Consider the following 18148-nt stretch of genomic DNA (forward strand, 5'->3'; position numbering starts at 1 on the left):
TTGACATATATAAGTGCTCACTTACCATTCATTCCTGCTTTGTTTCCTCTCTAGAACTTCTAGAGAAAACAAAGAAAGAAAAGAACCACAGTTTCCTTTTCTCCTCTGCTTGTACTACAATGCCTTTGCATTAATAGCACAAATCTCGTTCACTCTTTTCTGTCTCTGTCTCCGAAAACTAAGAAGAACCCAGAAAAAACCCACCAAGAAAATATGGTTCTTTTGCCTTTTCACTTCAACTCATGGGTTCGTTCAGTTTCAGTTTTGCTTGTTTTCTTGATGATTTTTCACACGCCGTTAAAGATGTCGTCTGCTATTCGTTCTTTTCCCAATAATGGCGGTTGGCCTACTGAAACGGAGTTTGGGTTCACTGAAGCACCGGAGTACCGGAACGGCGTGGAGTGTCCTGTGACTAGCGACGAAACGCTGACGTTTTGCAATCCGTCTTTGGTTCATGTAGCGATGACTTTGGACCTGGAGTACCTTCGGGGCTCCATGGCCGCTGTTCATTCGGTTCTCCGCCACGCGTCTTGTCCGGAACACGTTTTCTTCCACTTCGTCGCAGCCGAGTTTGACCCGGCTAGTCCTCGGGTCCTGACCCGAATAGTCAGGTCCATATTCCCTTCTCTCAACTTCAAAGTCTACATCTTTAGGGAGGATAGCGTTGTCAACTTAATATCATCTTCAATACGATCGGCACTTGAAAACCCGTTGAATTACGCCCGAAACTACCTGGGTGACATGATTGATCCGTGTGTGAAGCGGGTTATTTATTTGGATTCGGATGTGGTTGTCGTGGATGACGTAAAGAAGCTCTGGGACGTTCAGTTAAGTGAATCGCGGGTTATTGGAGCGCCGGAGTACTGCCACGCGAATTTTACAAAGTATTTCACGGATTATTTCTGGTCCGATCCGGTTTTATCCCGGATATTCGGGTCCAAGAACCCGTGTTATTTTAACACGGGGGTAATGGTGATGGATTTGGTCAAATGGAGAGAAGGTAACTACAGAAGGAAAATAGAGAATTGGATGGAGGTGCAGAAGAAGAAGAGGATATATGAGCTGGGGTCGTTGCCGCCGTTCTTGCTAGTGTTTGGTGGGAATGTGGAGCCCATTGATCACAGGTGGAACCAGCATGGGCTAGGTGGGGACAATGTCAAGGGCTCTTGCAGGCCTCTCCATCCTGGTCCGGTGAGCCTGTTGCACTGGAGCGGGAAGGGTAAACCATGGGCGAGACTCGATGAGAAGAAACCTTGTCCTTTGGATTATCTATGGGAGCCTCATGATTTATACAAGCCTAATCAACAGAGAAGAGTGAAGCTACATCAACAGCTACAGCAGGGGATGAATTTGATTGGATATTCCAATTATTTGATTTGATTTGATTTTTTTTTCCCACATTTTTTTGGCATTTTCAATTTTTTTTCCCTTTTTCCAGCATGGTGATTCAGAGATTCTTTGATAGCTATGTACAGATTGATTAGTTGGGAGGAAAAGAAAAAAATAATAATGGGATCAATTGATGATATTGGTGGAATTTTATAGATATTATACACAAGACACTATTTTTCTTCGGGTTCAATTCTACAGTTCATTTTTTCTTGATATTGTTGTGGGTTCGTTCCTAAATTGGAACAATTTTGGGTGTGATTGAGATATTATTGTATGTATGGCCGCGAGTCTCTGACAAGTAATGCGAGATGAATGACAAACAGTTGTTTTCTTTATGTTGCCACTCAGCTTTCTCTAGCTAGATCTTTGGTGATCTTGAGAGGGGTGTTTTTTTTTTTTTTTTTTTGGGTTCTCCTCCCCGATCTATCGAAAGAATAGTAAGCTCATCGGAAATATGGTACCGTATATTTTTTTTGTGCATTAATTAGATGCAAAAATTCTAAATCATACAATATTGTGCGTTAGAAGCTCTCGTTCGTTAGTTAAAAAAGTAATGGTTGGACAGATGGGATGGGAGGACTAGTTTTATCAAATCTTTTTGGTTGCGGTTGGGTATTGTTGCACGACATGATTGGGAGGATGTTGACAAAAATTTAAAGCCAAGACAGCATGAAATGGGAACACAAGAGAAAGTGCAGAGCAAGTGTCCAGCTATCAAGCAATGAGACAGTCTCCCTCCCTCCCTACCTTGTCTTCACTTCAAAGTTGTTCTCAATCACTTTAGGGCCCCCCCCCCCCTCTCCTCCATATTCAAAGCGGTGTTCAACTTAACCTTTTGTTTCCACGCCATACCATCCGATGAATGCAGGCTGGAGCAATTCAGTTCTTTACACTTGGGAATTTCGTGAAGTATTGGGGCTCTTCGTCTCTAGCCTCGGAGAATTGACTTGAAAATTATATGCATCGCATTATATTAGATGAAATGTACAAGAGAGAACTATCTTTCACAACTGATAGCAAGTGTGTTTGGATTGCTAAATTATTCTAAATAATAATATGTTTCGCTTGTATCATAAACACATTTTTGCAATCCATCTTTTTATATTTTTATTTTTATATATATCACATCACATCACAAAAAAGTGTTATAGTAATTATTTCAAATAATACTCTGTCTAAACACACTTAAATCAGTCCTCACAAAAAGCTATTTCCTTATATCTGTATGGAATTACAGAAAACAAGCAAGTTGATAGTTTGTATCTTCTGAGGGAAAATTGCAAACTCAACATGATTGCCCAAAAGTATATTCTTTGAGCATGGTCATTAAAAAAAAAATTCATTGAAATAAAAAATTTGGATAGATTCAATTTCGATGATCATCAAACTCAACTCCATATTTAGAGTTTGAACTCAATATATTTGGATTGCAAATTATTTGAGATATTTTTACTGTAGCACTTTTTGTGATGTGATGTATGTGAGATAAAAAGATATTGCAAATAAAATGGGGAAATATGAAGCAATCCAAACAAAGTACTGCAGCAACTCAACTTATTATGTGGTTGGCAACATAGAGACGTTACCAATTGATGAGAAGAAGCATATGAATGCCAAGGGCATATTCCATTGTACTACCATCTATAGCCATCATAAATAAATACTCCATCAAAGTAAAGACCCATTCAAAGCTTAAAAGCTTCATGTGACCTTCTTGTGTCACTGAGAAGAATCATTAAAATTTTGCAACTATGAGGAAGTCAAGAAGAGTTAGCATGCTACAACTTGTAGCTTCAATAATAAAAAAAAAATGTTTCAACTTGTAAACCTTGGTATTTGTGAATTTAGTTAATCAGTTCTACTATGTTTTTTTACGGGGAGGATAGGATAGTGGATAAAATTCCTAATTTGGCGTTTCATCACATGGATATGTACTTGGTTGAAGTAAAATTAAACACCATCTGGGAATCAGATTCGACTCTGACGATTGGAATACTTTTACACTTAATAGAATGAATGCATTTGTTTATTATTATTAGTATGATAACTTGCATTGTTGGAAATGCCAAGCGGCGGTTCCAACTTTTTACGATATGGGTTCCATTGAATTTGTCCGGAAGAAAGGAAGATATGCTATCTATCCCCTGTCGCCCTTCTCACTTTTGTTGATTTTATCGCCTCATATTACACTACTGAAAACCTTTTTTTTTTTCAAGTACAACAAAAAAAAAAAAACAAATTACAGCTAATTTCCTAGTTTGTATACTTGTATCTTGGATCTGTAGTCTTTGTCAAATGGATATGCTATTACTTGACTTTTTATGATTTGCTCATATATACAAAACTCAATACAGATGTCATATATATATATATATATGCACCTGTTACATAATTTGTAGTATTTCTCGTATTTATCATAAATTGTTGATAAAATCACCATCTTTGCTGAAAAATAAACAACTAGTTTTGCCCTTATGTATATTTTTTGTTATTCACCTTTTGTTTATAGTTTTTTCTTTTTTTCAGGAAAGCAACCTCAGTAAACTTACATACACAGGCTATCTTTTCTGGTGTATTTTCCTACGAAAACCTATATATGCATACGTGGAATACGTTCACAGCTGTGAAATTTAATTTTTGTACATGTACCGTACGTTCATAATTATTAGCGTAATAAAAACTTAATCTATATCATATTACCAAAAAAAAAAACTATATACCATTGCTACCTTTTCAAAATTTTTTTTTTATTTCGCTAGTAACCTCAAAAAGCCCGCACACAGTTAAAATGTGAAAACTTGGCCGGAGACCTTTTAGTCCTTTGCCACAAGTCTAATTTTGTATCATTGGCAAACTTTTTTTGGATTGTTCGCACCCTGTTAATAACCCAAATTGATTGGTGTCTTAAATTGATAAGTTGACACATCATTGTTCCTTGTTAAGCAGGTTCTCCTATGATTTCTGGTCAACGATAATGAAACTTCTACACAGGAAGCTTAGTCATCCCAACTAACGAATAGACGAAGACAGCTGAAAAATCTCTTTTCTTCACCCGTAAATAAATAGACTCCACCGGATATAGTTCAGCGATGGATGAACTTGGATATTGTGGGAGTAACTAACTTGCGTTTAGTATCTATGTTTTGAGCTGGTTAGCTCTCCTTGATAACCAAAAAAAAAAATAGACCCCATCATTAGGCGTCACCACGAAATTCTCCCACAAAACAAAAAGGCTAATTTGAGTCAATCTCCACAAATTTATTTACTACTACTATAGTATAACAAAATCAATAATTAACACTCCAATAAAAAGAAAGAATACAGGCCCCAGTTTTTGTCCCATTGGCGGATACGCTGCAAGGCCAAATTCCAGAATTTACCAATAGGAAGATAGCCACCGGACCATGATTTGATGAGTGGAATCAAAAAGTTTTTCTATACATATGCGACACATGGAAAGTGGCAATCTAAAAGATGTACCAGTATATAATTGTACAGCCGTAGTTGGGAAGTCCTTTTTTTTAAAATTATCCAAATACCTAACCTGCACTTTTCAATCCCCAACCACCCAAAATAAAGCTTCAAAAGCAAACAATTTCTAGAAGCATTAGATTAAAAGCCAAGTCATCCTCCAAGGCTCCTCCTAATCTTAGCCACATCAGGACCGTGTATCTTAAATGTTTTCTCAAGAACTTCATCAGGGATTCCTGGATTTGATGTAAATGCGGCAGATGATGAGATTTGTAGACCGGGGTTTTGGCTGCTGAACCCGGAAATCGCTAATGCTGCTTCCTCTTTGTCCATGTTGTAGAGATAATGGATTAGCCCTTTCGGAAATACAAAACAGTCACCGGGGCGTAATTGTCTAGTGAACAAGTGATTAGAAGCATCGACAAAGCCCACAAAGAGGGAGCCCTTCAGCAAAATGGTCACTTCTGAGGCCCTTGGATGAGAATGCAGGGGCAACAGAGCATCAGGTGCAATATCCAGTCGGGCCATGGCTAAGCCCAAAGTATTGAGCCCCCGTAAATTATTAGTGTTGGTTAGAGAAGTGCTGAAGCCGAACTGATTGCGAGTATCACCGGGGGTTGATAGAGCAGACGTCGCAAAATGGGAAGCAATTGCTTGGTCCGGATTGATGCATGGCACCCCATTACCATAGAAGTTGGGAGGATTTTCTGCGGATGCGACGCAATAGTCTTGAAGCGGATCTGGGTCGGAACGGACAAAGCCCAAAAGAAAAATTGGGCCCAAAATTAGTTGAAGAAGAACAAAGCTGATTTTCATGCTTGAAACGAACAGGGAGCTTCCACTTGTTGCTATGCGATGGAGAACTGCTCGTCTGACAAACAAGTGACATTATTGTGTTTATATACACTACTGTTTACTTGTTAATCGGACACACATCCTGCTTGGGGAAGAGATTGAGTAGCTTCTGAGCATTCCAGTTTCCAGGAAAAGAAAGCAATGACAGCGAGTGATTTTGACCATAGATATATCTTTATCCATAAAAGGAAGATGTTATTCTCACTTCATTTTTGTTATTTGCATTCCAACTATCATTTTTATTATATAATTTTTATTTATTAGATAGATTATATGATATAACAAATGATGGGAGTGCAGATAACAAAATCTGAACGCCCGGCTCGGCTAGTAAATTAATTCATCTTTGCTTTGATTGGATACTCTGAAGAAGGTTTTCAATTGGGCATTGGCAGAGTGGGACTGATTAGCTTAGTCCCCAAGGAGGAGGGCAAAAAAAAAAATTTCATTGGTTGGGTTTCTGATTGAAATGAATTTTTGCTTTTCAGTTCCTGATGTTTACTGAGGAGCTAAAAGTGCATTCGCTCTGGAAATTGTTCAGTAGGGCCCAAGTCTATCCATTAGCCACATGCTTCCCTGTCTTCTAAGTTAATCTTGGCCCATCGAAGGGGGATAAACAGACCCAGAACTATAAGTCTCTTGACAGTGATCTGAGTATATATAACAATTATAATGCCAACGTCTTCTAAGTTAATCTTGGCCCATCGAAGGGGGATAAACAGACCCAGAACTATAAGTCTCTTGACAGTGATCTGAGTATATATAACAATTATAATGAACGCGGTTAGCAACTTGGAAGCAGTCAATTGATTTTTGAGTTGGTTAATTTTGATTTTTGATTTTTAATGTCTTTTTTTTTCCTCTTGAGAATAAATGCAATTTTGTAATTGATTACTGAACAAATTTCTGATCAATTAATTAAATTAAATAAATACAGAGGGTCCACACGTGTCCCATGTTAGTTACCAACATAATTGTGGATCAACAGGACTGTCACGTGCCCACACTTTCGCTCATCCTGTTCCTGTCCTTCTCTTCAATTCCCAGTTTTGCCCACTGCAAATATGTACATGTACTATCACAATTCACACAACACTTCCAGCCAGTGGGCCTTGTACCCCATCCCCATCGTCAAACTCATCAAAGTGCCCGATTCAATCAACCGCTCATCATCACCAAACTCCTCCATCCCCACTTGGGTTTCCAGTCTTTAGGAGACAAAAAAAAGGGAAAAAAAAATCTACTAAGACCCCAGGTAAACAACATGCTGTAGTCTTCTTTTTCCTGTTCTTTCACTTTTTTTTTTTTCTTTTCAATTAGTGAATTATTAGTCCACTCTGTGTTGTTTAATCTCCAAACTTTTGTCCGATAGTGTTTAAACTAAAGAAACCCATTTAAATATTTGGTGAATGTTTTAGTCTTCAACCTTAATTTTCCTTTTACAATGTGATGCACAGCAAAAATTGCTACTTTTTCAACTGTTTTTAACTTGAAAAAGTTTCTTGAAAGACCCATTGTTGTGAAAAGTCACAACAACTTTTGTACTCATGGTTAGTGATTAAGGTGATCATTTTAGGAGATATCTAGAAGTCCCAGAAACAGACAAGAATTTTCATAACTGTAAAATTCTCAGTCGATAATCTTTAGTCAAAAACAAAATAGTAGAAGCTCGGCACATGACCTGTCTGAATTGGCTGCAATTTTTCTGGTCTTCTTTTTGTCTTCATTATGATTTGCTTATTCTGGTTGCTCACTTCGGTATGGTTCAGTTCGCTGTATCCACAGTTTGCCCATGCTTTTTCTCAGGCCTAGGTTAGCAAATCCATTGCCTTGTTCTGCCAGAATTGGGGTCATTCTTCACTGGTATTAGAGAAGTGATGGGTGAGTCAGTTATTGAAAGACCAACTTTTGAGAAAAAGGTAAAAACTTTTGTCCTATGATGATCAATTGAAGATGGCCCAATTGAGTAATTGTGTTGCTAATTCCTGTGCTTTAAATTTTTTCCCTTTTCTTTTTCTTTTTTCTTATTAAAGATTTTGGTTGATTTCTCATTCATAATTGCAAGATGGAGTTATCATCTAAGTTTGCTTCAACCGTTTTAGTTTGAAGTAATGATTTTGTGTTGTAACAATCAGATGGGTGAATCTGTGTCCTCTTCTGCGTCTCTTCAAGTATCAGTATCCTTTGGTAGGTTTGAGAGTGATTCACTTTCTTGGGAAAAGTGGTCTTCTTTTTCACCAAATAAGTATTTGGAAGAAGTTGAGAAGTGTTCTACTCCTGGATCAGTTGCTCAAAAGAAGGCATATTTTGAAGCTCATTACAAGAAAATTGCTGCTCGAAAGTCTGAGCAATTAGAGCTGGAAAAGTTAATGGAATCCGTCCCTCCAAGTTCACGTGAACCAAGCAGCAAGGATCCTGTCAAACACACAGCTGTAGCTAATGGTGAATCTGGTTTATCTGGTGGCGGGACCTCAGCTGCAGATGTTGAGCCAGATGTTGCTGGGACGGATAGATCAAATAGCACAACTGTTGAGGTGGAAAAGGAGCATGTTTCTGTAGGTGTAGATTGTCAAGGCTTAGTAGTTGAGGAAGCTATGGAAGAGTTGAATGGAACTACTGAGAACCCTGAAACAATTGATGTAGAAACAGGCAATGAAGAACTGATAGGTAATCAAGCTAAACCTGAAGTCACTGGAGGAGAAGCAGTATTGGCTGAAGCAGATATTTCTCAGAACGGCTCACTGGAAGTCGTGGAAGAACCTTTTTCGAAGGTGGATCATAAGGTCAAGAAAGCCCCACTAAACAAAAGCAAGGGCCCAAGGTTATATTCAGGAAATGTCTCTCAGAAGGTGAGGATTGAAAAGTGCTACTTATGGCTATTTTTAAGTCCTTCAATTTTGTTGAACTTCCATTGAAGCTAAATTTGGTGTATTGAAACTAATCCATGTTTTTTGTAGATGACTTCAAGTCGAAAGGAGCAGACCTCGGCTGGGTCAAAAAAGAAAGTAGTGTCACCTGCAACCAGAACTTCACCAGTTACCAAGTTGCCACAACTTTCTACTCCGAAATTGTCAAAATCGACAATGATACCTGCGTCTATATCCACAACAAAGAAAGTCAGTGGGTCATCATTGCCAAGGGCCAAGAATACTCCTGGAGAAAAAAGGAGAACAATGCCGGCATCTCTTCATATGTCTCTCAGTTTGGATCCAAGAAGTTCTGGGCCTTCTCTTACTACAACCAGAAAATCCTTGATTATGGAGAGCATGGGGGATAAGGACATTGTTCGGCGGGCATTTAAGACATTTCAAAATAGTTACAATGAATTAAAATCTCCAAATGATGGGTTATCTAGTTGGTCCAAGCAGGTTTGTCATTTATGATATCTGGGTGCAATAGTTTATTTTCGTTATCCCAAGAGAGAATGAAACAGATCTGCTTACTGCGTGCTAATCTTTTTGTTTCATATAGATACAGTATGCTAGTCTTTTTGTTTAACAGACATATTAGCCTATGCAATGACGCAGACATATGAGTGATTTTCACCTTTTCAGTTTTGCTTACTTGTGTGTTACATAGAATATTGATTTTATATGTTTCGGCAGGTGTCATATAAGGGTCCTGTGAAGGAAATTTCTACTATGACTCCTCAAAAGGAGAATGAAGGGTAATTCTTTATCATGCTTTCTAGCTAAAACATAGATAGCAGATTCCTTAATTTCCTCCAATGGTGTTTATATCTCTACTTTTTTCATGCATTTTTACTGTCTCTATTGACATTCATTAGTATTCATGTCAATTAATCTGCCATTCGCTGGAGAGTTGTGAGCTATTTAAGTTTCAATCTGGTTAGTGAATGTTTTTCTTTTTGCCTTTGATTGTAGACTGAGGAAGTCTGCAGAGAAGACTATTCAAAGAGGTCGGCCAGGGATCACCTCAAATCTTGTGTCGTCCTGGTAAGATGCTGTGCTCGTTTGCTCTCAGTTTGAGTGCTTAGTGTTAAATTGCTTTTCTGACCATTCCTCAGTTTTTATGACTACTTTTTCTGGCTGCCCTTTTGTTACATGGATACAAACAACGTTGTATCTTGGCTACGTTCTTAACTGCCCTTGTTCCATGTTCTGTGGTACATGTGGCTTTTTTCTTGTGAACAGCTAGGTTGCAATTAGAATTTACAAGAATTCGTGGTTGTAATTGTTTGATGTGGTTTAAATTTAACATACCATCTCATATCTTCCTTTCCTGTCATTGCTTCTGTGGATATTTATAAAGACTATGATTACTTGATGGACCTGTCACTATGTTATATTCTGCAAAAACACTTCCAAATTTATTGTTTTAAATTGAGTAGTAAAATTAGGTACAGACAAGGTAAGATAGATTAAGGATGATCTACTATAGGATTTAGCTGGATTGAGATGGACATGCTAGAGAGATTGTGGCTTTGACCCTTTGGTGAAATAAAAACTGCAGCTGTGCCCCCATACAAACTATTGATCGGTGAAGTTTGAGGGTACCAACATTATCAATTGATCATGCTTCTAGCCTCTTCACCCTCTCCTACTTTACAATTCTAACAATTCTATGCAACTGGTCCTGGGGGGAGTGATGCTTGGCCGTCCAACTTCTTTAGGAATATTTTCTATACCTCTATAAATGCTCCCATAAAATATCTTTTCAATGTCTGGTCCCATTTTGCTTTTGTTTCCCTTCTTGGAATTTCATTATAACCTCTGTCATAAACAGGTCTACTAGAGGTTCAGGAGTAGACAAAAATGGTGTGACAACCGTCTCATCTTCAACCAGTGTGAGACATGATGCCAGAGCTGAAAAATGGAAAGAGGTATGGATTAAAGCCCAAATTTGTTCACAGTTCACATGTATATTCACAATTATTTTCACAATAAGCAATTAAGATTTTCATCTTCCATTATTGGTGTCCATTGAGCAATGTGTTTTATTTATTTGCTGATGTTTTTGAAGAAACCTGGGGAAAAGTCATTTGTCAGAGAGGCTGAAAGACCACATTCTAGCTCTAAAACAAAGGTAGACCTAAGTTTCTAATTAAAGCGAATGCTTCTTCTCATTTTTTGAGCATCACTTGATTTATTTGCTTTAAATACATGTGAACAATAACTCAACAAGACATACTTGATTTAGGAGGAGGCCCGAGTGAAAAATACTGGACAAGGACTGAGATCCAAGGCCAGTCTTGCGCCAGTTTCTTACAGGGGGCAAGGAAGTGCCAGGACTCCCTCAGTAAAGGTAATTTGGAAGAGCTTGACTTCTCTTTGTCGCTTTAGCCTTTTGTTTCCTGTTCTTTTAGTGTATAATTCTAATGAATAAGACATGAAATACTAGAACTATGGTGCAAATCAAGATGATTTAAGAGCATACAATGGGAAAGGGTGGCTTAGTTGATATCAGTATGAAATTTGGGTCAGAATTTCATTTTTCACTTCAAAGGTAAAGTAGGTAAGTTCTGGGCCCTCCCAAAAGGATAAGGAGGAGGTATGGAAGAAGACACACTGCTCATATATTTTAGAGAGTCTTGGTTCAGATATTTAGAGTGGCTGTAAAGGACTTTCTCTGCATTTTTTGGATGATGTCTAAAAGAACCATTGTCTTTTTTATGTCTTTCTTCTTGAATATGTAACCTAACCTATATTCATCTTTGTCCCTGGTATCAATGATTGCCAGGTGCCCATGTCGATCCCCTGCCTTGATTTTGCGTTAGTGTACAAATTTTGGTGAATCTGTTTAGGCTGTACTCCTTTTCCTATTTTCCCCGGAGAATGACAAGAACAACAACAAAATTCCCTGTTCTCATCTATGTTTGCTTTTCAATTTTATCTCATGTGATAAAATGGGGAAGAAGGGTAGTTAGGAAAATTTATGGGAAGAAGGGGAATTGTTTCAGAGGTAGCAAGGGGAAGTTTCCAGATAAAAATAGTTGATGAGAAGATGAGATTATAGGTTTGGAGAAATGCAACACTAACTACTTAGCCAACTCGTTGCGAAAGATTAGGTTTACATGATATTTTCCATAAACATCATAGATGTATGGTTCAGACCAAGTGGGGGGCAATTTTTTCCACCAAAAGGTACTTTCAGCTCTGTGCAGAGAGATTGGTAATTTAATATACAGTGTGGATTTTAAGTAGAGCTGGCAATTTGTCCCAAGTCCCAATGGGCTACCCATGCCCAAAGGAACTTTGGGCGGGATGGGTATTATAATTTGGTATTGGGTTTAAGTTGGGACACATCCCAACTATACCCATTAATGAATGGGAAAGGATGGGAAATACTTGGGTACCCATTGGGCTCAAATGGCAAGGGCTCCGTTTGGATTAGCTGTTTTTGGTAGGTGTTTTTGAAATATTTTATTGTAGCAGTGTATATGAAAAATTTTTACTATAAAATTTTTTTGAAATATTTGATATATTAATATGGATGGGATGTTTCTTGAGTTATTGTATATTACTGTAACATTGTATTTGAAAAACTTATTTTTTGAAAAAAAAGTCAATCCAAACGGAATCTTAGATTCAAAAATTATCTTTAACAATTTTTATAGTCATACCAGCGAATATAATCTAGTAGTCTTCCTAGTCATTATCCACAAGAATTTCCAGCATTTCAGTTAGTTTAGACCTGTCATCCTTGGACAATGATAAGGATAAATATTCAACATCCTAAGGACCTTGGCCATCTTGATATATGTTGGAACAACCCTTGGGTATTGGTCAATCTAAACTGGACACATATGGGTAAGGTTGGGCCCAAACCCATGAGACCACCTCTAATTTTAAGTTTAAGTATACCGTGCTATTAAACGTTATAGGCTTGCTTGGAATTGAGTTTGACGTATAATAGAAGTTATGGTGTCAATACGTTCCCCCAAACTATTAGTTGTGGGATTTCTGGTTGATAGACGCACCTTGTACAACTTGGGAGGCTGTTGAAACTGAATAAGAGGAGAAGGATTGAGTAATTGATTCCTACTTTTGGGGGATAGCTATGCATGTAGCATATGTTACTATATTTTCCTTTTTTCTGTCATAAATTGCTGAACTGATGCACCACTCCCTTTGTTCGACACAACGATAAATTTTCAGGAGGAGAGTAAGATTGTTCATCGACCTACATCGAAGAGGTGAAGCATGTTTTTGTACCGTGCTCTCTTTCAGTGGCAGTGAATGCAATTTTGAAGTGCAAAATGACTGCGAGAGTGCGGAGCCGACAAAAGGAGTAAATCTGTATGCAAACAGCAGCTAGGATTTATGATAAAAGGTGATGCTGGTCAGGCTAAATGGAGACGGGAAACTATTTAGTTTGTGTCGCTACTACATGTATTGTATTTCTGCTGTTTAGAAATTGTATAGAGATAGATGTAGAGGCTGTTTTGTCCAGAATAACTCGTTTACATACAATTTTAGAAATCCTGTAGTGATTAAAGTATAGTTCTAAACTAATTGGAATTCATTCTTGCAAAAAATCTTCAAAGTTCCCCATTTCCTGGCGTGTAAAATTTGAAGTTTTCCCTTGGCGGCCCCCAAAAAAAAAGAAAAGAAAAGGACTTGCAGCATTGAAGCGGAGGTCGCACCTTCACCTTGTTGTTTTCCCTTTTTTTTCTTTAAGTTGCAGAATTGGATTAATCCCGCATTGCAGATTTCTCATTCGAGACCCTATTCCTCTTATTTCCATCTTTCAGTAGATACAAATACTGTTCTGAATCAAGTGGTAGACACAGGAGGTATTCCAGACTATACTATGGATTTCCCTTCTGCAGGAACAAAAAATAACAAATAAACGTCTCCCTTGATGGCTGATGCCACCATTTTACTGGCTCTATGGCTGCAGCCACACCAAAGGCAAGTCGATGAAAAATGGAAAGCTCCATATCCTTGTCGACAATTTACTTAATAAAATGGATCAAATGATTGTTATCATAAAAAATGAATTCCTAACTAGAAACCAAAATTCAAGACACGAATGGAAAAGAATCTCACATTTGAAGAAACTTCCCTGATAAATGGTTAAATGTACTTGTGCCTTCCTGCTGTCCGTTTGTCAATGTACTATGTACAGAACTGGATCCTCCTTGAACTTTTCAAGGGCTTATTCAATCACCGTCTGAATCACTAGAACTGCTCTTTAGATGACAAAAAATTAGCAGGCAATTTTGGAAACTTAACAGATGGCCTAGTCTTTGGAGATTCAGGGGACGATGATCCAGCACTAGTAGCTGATGCAGGTTTTCCCTTCTGTAGGCTTTTAGTAATATCAACACAAGCTTTATCCACCATTCCAAGAAAATCTGTAACTATAACAAAAATTTGAAGTGGCTGCCACCCCTTATCCTTCGATGCCCCTGCTTGAAAGTATTCCGTTGTTCTCTTCACGTGTTCCATCACTCTGCTCTGCTCCTCTCTTATGTTTCTGAGTTCTTCTTCGGCTGCATGTAGGAAAGTTTTCATCTCTTTTGCAAATCCTCCTCCATCTCTGTCACATTCTTGCACATGTTTCCTAATTTCAGCTATTTGAGCTGCTAATGCTGCAGAGGCTTTAACAAGGCCATCATAGTCGATTGTCGCTGCTTTCTTCACATTGGAGAACTCAGCACTGAGACCACCTACAATTGGCAAACCGAGCATTAAATATTCCTTCTCTCTCTCTTCTCTTGATTGAGAATTTTCGCGACCTGAGCTGTCAGTGCTGCTGCTTTGGCTACTGTTTCGGTTCATACGGTTAAGAACACAACGTTTTCCCTCTGCCCTCACTACTTCTTCCACCACAAAGTGGAGCAATGTAGTTTTCCCGTCAGTGCTTTTCACATCAGAAAGCTTCCTCAGAGCTGTGAGATTAAAGGCTTGAGCATTCCCCCTCGAAGTCCCTGCATTCATTCGATTACCGGCCTTAAGGATAGCTTCCAAAAGTTTCAATAGAAGTCCTCTAGCACGTAGCTCCTTGCACCCCAAATCAAGTGTTTGGAAAGACTCCTTGAGGTGAGGAGTCTCCGACTTAAAGTTTGATTTGAAAAGCATTGCATTGAATCGAGTAAAAGCTGATGGAACAGATTTAAGGAGATGGTATAGGAAAGATTCAGCATCAGCTAGTCTTGTAGGATCTCCATCAAATGCAAGAATTTCTGATTCCTCTTCTTTTGTTGGAGCAATTCTTGTGAGCTTCTCTAGAGTTTCCAGATTTAAATCTTCTCCCTGCACGAGAGCATCAATAATCTCTTTGCGCGAAATGGCAAGAGACCTGAGCACAATTGCTGTATTTTGGGACTTCCTTGTGTCAAGGATGAAAACCTGAGGGGATGGACCTTGCTTATCTCCCTTTGGGGTTGATTCATTACTTCGAGGAGACTTTCTGTTGGTTGCAACATATCCAAAAAGGGCTTCCATGAGATCACCATCAACCCTGAAATTGAATATAGCACGGAGACAAGGTTAAATTGTTATCCACTAGATAAGTTGGTCCATTAAAATGTTGGCAATATTATAAAGATAATTGATCCTTACTTGAAGGAGCCACCCTCAATGTTGTCCCACACCATGGAATGATCAACATTTCGATTCACCTTATCCCAATGTAACGGCTTCAGTTTCACTTGTCCATCGCCTTCTCCTGTTGAGGGCTGCTTCATTTTACTATCGGTTGCGAATCCTTTCGAAATTGGAGGGGGTTTTGATACAGAACCCAAGCTGCTCGCCTTAGGTAGTGGTGGGGGTGGAGGAGTAGGACCCTTCCGAGGAGGGATTGGCGGAGGGGGAGGCTGTAAAGGACCTTTTCCCTTTAGAACAGCCCCTGCGGCCAGTGGCAGTGCTGCTGCTTCTACTGCAGGTGGTGGTGGTGGTGGAGGAGGAGGAGGAGCTGGTGCTGCTGGAGGAGGAGGAGCTGGTTCTGGTGCTGATGGTATTGGCTTTGTACGTGGTCCGAGTTGAATTGATGAGTCTTGTTTACCAACTGCCATGAGAGAAACCCCGCCATAGGGTCTTGAAGCACTATCTTGACTTGTATCATTCCAAAGAGGACTCTGGGAGGTTGAAGACTTTCCTCTAAGCAAAGGGACCTCTGTGCCAGGCGGAACATATTTCTTGTGATCATCTTTAGCGATTACATTCTTTTCTTCTACCTTTTCTTCTGCCTTTAAATTCTTGGGAACCTGCTTTCCAAATCCCTTGTTGCCATCTTCCCCTTCCAAGTCTCTCCAGTAAATCACATCCAAGCCATCTTCGTCGACTATCACACCCTTAAGATTTCCATTAAACCTCGTGAATCCATTTTGTGGCATAACAGGGCTGGCTGCATATGGATTAGAAGTAGTTTCATCCTTCTTACGCCTCGAGTATCGAAGGAATAAAAAGAAGAGCAGCCCTGATAAAACCAAAGTGCTTGCTGCCGTTATGCCTACTGCAGCTCCAACTGTCTTCTTGGATGTTGATGGTGAGCTTGCTGGTAGAGGCTGTGGAAGCAGCGGCGGCGGTGATACCGGGCTGGTCGGACTGGGCGGTGGCAAAACCGGCTGATTTTGTGGCGGTGTAAGAGGAAATGGAAAGAAAGTCTCTAAGTTCTGAGGAGAAGCAGATTGGGATGAAGATTGAGGGATGGAAGAAAGGATGATGAGCAAGAATGAATAAAGAATTTTTGATGGACAAAGAGTTGCGGCCATGAATGTGATGTCTTGAACCAAATTGAACAGAGCTCGAATGAGTTCGAATGGAGATTTTGGTTAAATTCGGGCATTGCTGAATACTGTAAATGCCTCCCGTGTCGTGGACCGTGTGTGGCTTTTTGGTTTAGATGACGCTTTCAAAGGAGAGTGGTTGGCGTTTCCGGTATTTTAAGACTTCCCGGGATTTTTTTCCCTTCTTCCCTGCAGTGAAATGACTAATATGCTCCCACTAGATGACAAAATCAATCACGGAATTAACTAATGACTGTGTATTAAAGGGAATCTTGATAATTAAGGAACTTGGCATGTGTTGATTAATCCAAATTTTGAAAATTTATGCAGCTGGGGGGACGGTAGATGTGTCTGTTACACTGTCCCGGCCTAGATTGATTCCAATTTGGAGAATTTTCGAACGACTACGACTTTCGCACTTTGCCTTGTCGAATTGTATGTGACCTGACTGGTTTATCACTTACTATCATTTTCATTATTTTGTGTGTGGAAACGAGAAGGGATTACGATATCTTACACGTAAATTTCGATAAAAGTCAGAACCAAGGTTGCGTCAAAAGTAAAATCATTAGTTTGTGTCTGGAAACAAGAAGGGGTTGCGATATCCTACACGTTATATTGGAAAAGTCAGAACCAAGATTGTACTATCGAAACTAATACTCCTGTATTATATTAAATATAAGGTAGTTTATGCTAATAATAACTTACTGCTATATTAAATAAAGTAATTTATATTAATGACAACCTACGTTGAATCATAAGGGTACTCTAAAAAAAATTAAAAGATAATTATATTTTTTCAATTAGAAAGTGGATTATAATTTGAGACAGACGAAATAGAAAAACAGGATTATTAAAATGGGACGGAGAAAGTGCATGATAACCTGTAATCGAAACAGCCATCTGGGTAAAAGTTTGCAAGCTTCTTCTGTTCATTAACGAAAATGCCAAGAGAGTGTTAGTAGGTATTATTATGTCCGAAGAAGCAGAAGAATATTTTCGTAGTACAAAAGAAACTTCTAATGAACGCAAATAAGAAATTAGTGCCATGATCTGCACAAATCCCCTTCACCACCTGAAAAAGGGTGAAATCAGGAATTAACATACATATATTTTTGGAAAATTGTGCAAGAATTGTGTTGAAAAGAGGAAGAAAGTGGTTCACCTAAGTGCTTTAATGCAGAAGACCAAAGGTAGGCCACGATATTTGGTCAGTAGACTGACTAAATTTTGGGTAGGAGGCCGTTGAAAAAGACGACCTTACACCTTACTTATATTAGCTATGGACTTGAATGAAATCTACTCTTTTGTGAGGTGGTTGGGAGTAATAAATTGATGACGTACCTATCACCGTCACCCGTTTGTGTCGATGGACCAAAGTAAACCGTCAAACCGCTCAGGCGATAGGCACTGGTGCTACCGATTGACCCAGACTTCGTCGCCGGCTTCCTCCCGATTCCCATTCCCTGTGGCTCTGAAATGAGTTGGCGAGGCTGAGGCATAGATCCGTTGTCCCAACGTTCAATAATGAGTCATGATATGAAAAGTCAGCAGCAGTCCTCATAATTCTTTCCCTTCTGTCAAACATGTCATGATGATTAATGAGAAGGATATTTGTAATTTCCACTTTTTCACCTATCTGTTCACATTCTGGAAGCTGTAATTTCTTTCCAAAACCGTTGTGCTAACTGCTAATGAAAATTTGGTGCATTGTCTTCTACCTTTTGTTCGTAC

General features: G+C 38.9%; 4 protein-coding genes across 7 annotated transcripts; 2 read left to right on the forward strand and 2 right to left on the reverse strand.

The window, feature by feature from the left end:
• Positions 1-1496, forward strand: LOC113751025 (probable galacturonosyltransferase-like 9). The gene has a single exon (XM_027294866.1). It carries the CDS (start codon positions 214-216, stop codon positions 1378-1380), a length of 1167 nt encoding a protein of 388 aa, XP_027150667.1. The 5' UTR covers positions 1-213; the 3' UTR covers positions 1381-1496.
• A 3230-nt stretch (positions 1497-4726) lies between these two features.
• On the reverse strand, positions 4727-5852 carry LOC113751026 (germin-like protein subfamily 1 member 1). Its single transcript, XM_027294869.1, has one exon. The coding sequence runs from the start codon at positions 5677-5679 to the stop codon at positions 5017-5019; it is 663 nt and encodes a 220-aa protein (XP_027150670.1). The 5' UTR covers positions 5680-5852; the 3' UTR covers positions 4727-5016.
• A 1003-nt stretch (positions 5853-6855) lies between these two features.
• Positions 6856-13232, forward strand: LOC113751475 (protein WVD2-like 7). Of its 4 annotated transcripts, none has more exons than XM_027295502.1 (10): positions 6856-6973; positions 7525-7637; positions 7854-8567; positions 8676-9086; positions 9324-9385; positions 9603-9674; positions 10465-10561; positions 10702-10764; positions 10879-10983; positions 12837-13232. In XM_027295502.1, the coding sequence occupies exons 2-10, from the start codon at positions 7596-7598 to the stop codon at positions 12876-12878; spliced, it is 1608 nt and encodes a 535-aa protein (XP_027151303.1). In that variant the 5' UTR covers positions 6856-6973; positions 7525-7595; the 3' UTR covers positions 12879-13232. The 4 variants fall into 4 exon arrangements, with proteins under 4 accessions (XP_027151303.1, XP_027151304.1, XP_027151302.1 ...); XM_027295501.1 differs by lacking the exon at positions 6856-6973 and having other exon boundaries at positions 7236-7637; positions 12837-12927; positions 12976-13232; XM_027295503.1 differs by lacking the exon at positions 6856-6973 and having other exon boundaries at positions 7233-7637; positions 12840-13232.
• A 363-nt stretch (positions 13233-13595) lies between these two features.
• Positions 13596-16522, reverse strand: LOC113751474 (formin-like protein 8). Its single transcript, XM_027295499.1, has 2 exons — positions 15249-16522; positions 13596-15147 (listed from the first exon to the last, which is right to left on the reverse strand). Exons 1-2 carry the CDS (start codon positions 16397-16399, stop codon positions 13863-13865), a joined length of 2436 nt encoding a protein of 811 aa, XP_027151300.1. The 5' UTR covers positions 16400-16522; the 3' UTR covers positions 13596-13862.
• Between the last annotated feature and the right edge of the window lie 1626 nt (positions 16523-18148).

This window comes from Coffea eugenioides, chromosome 11 (genome assembly GCF_003713205.1).
Source record: "Coffea eugenioides isolate CCC68of chromosome 11, Ceug_1.0, whole genome shotgun sequence".
Classification (NCBI taxonomy): Eukaryota; Viridiplantae; Streptophyta; class Magnoliopsida; order Gentianales; family Rubiaceae; genus Coffea; species Coffea eugenioides.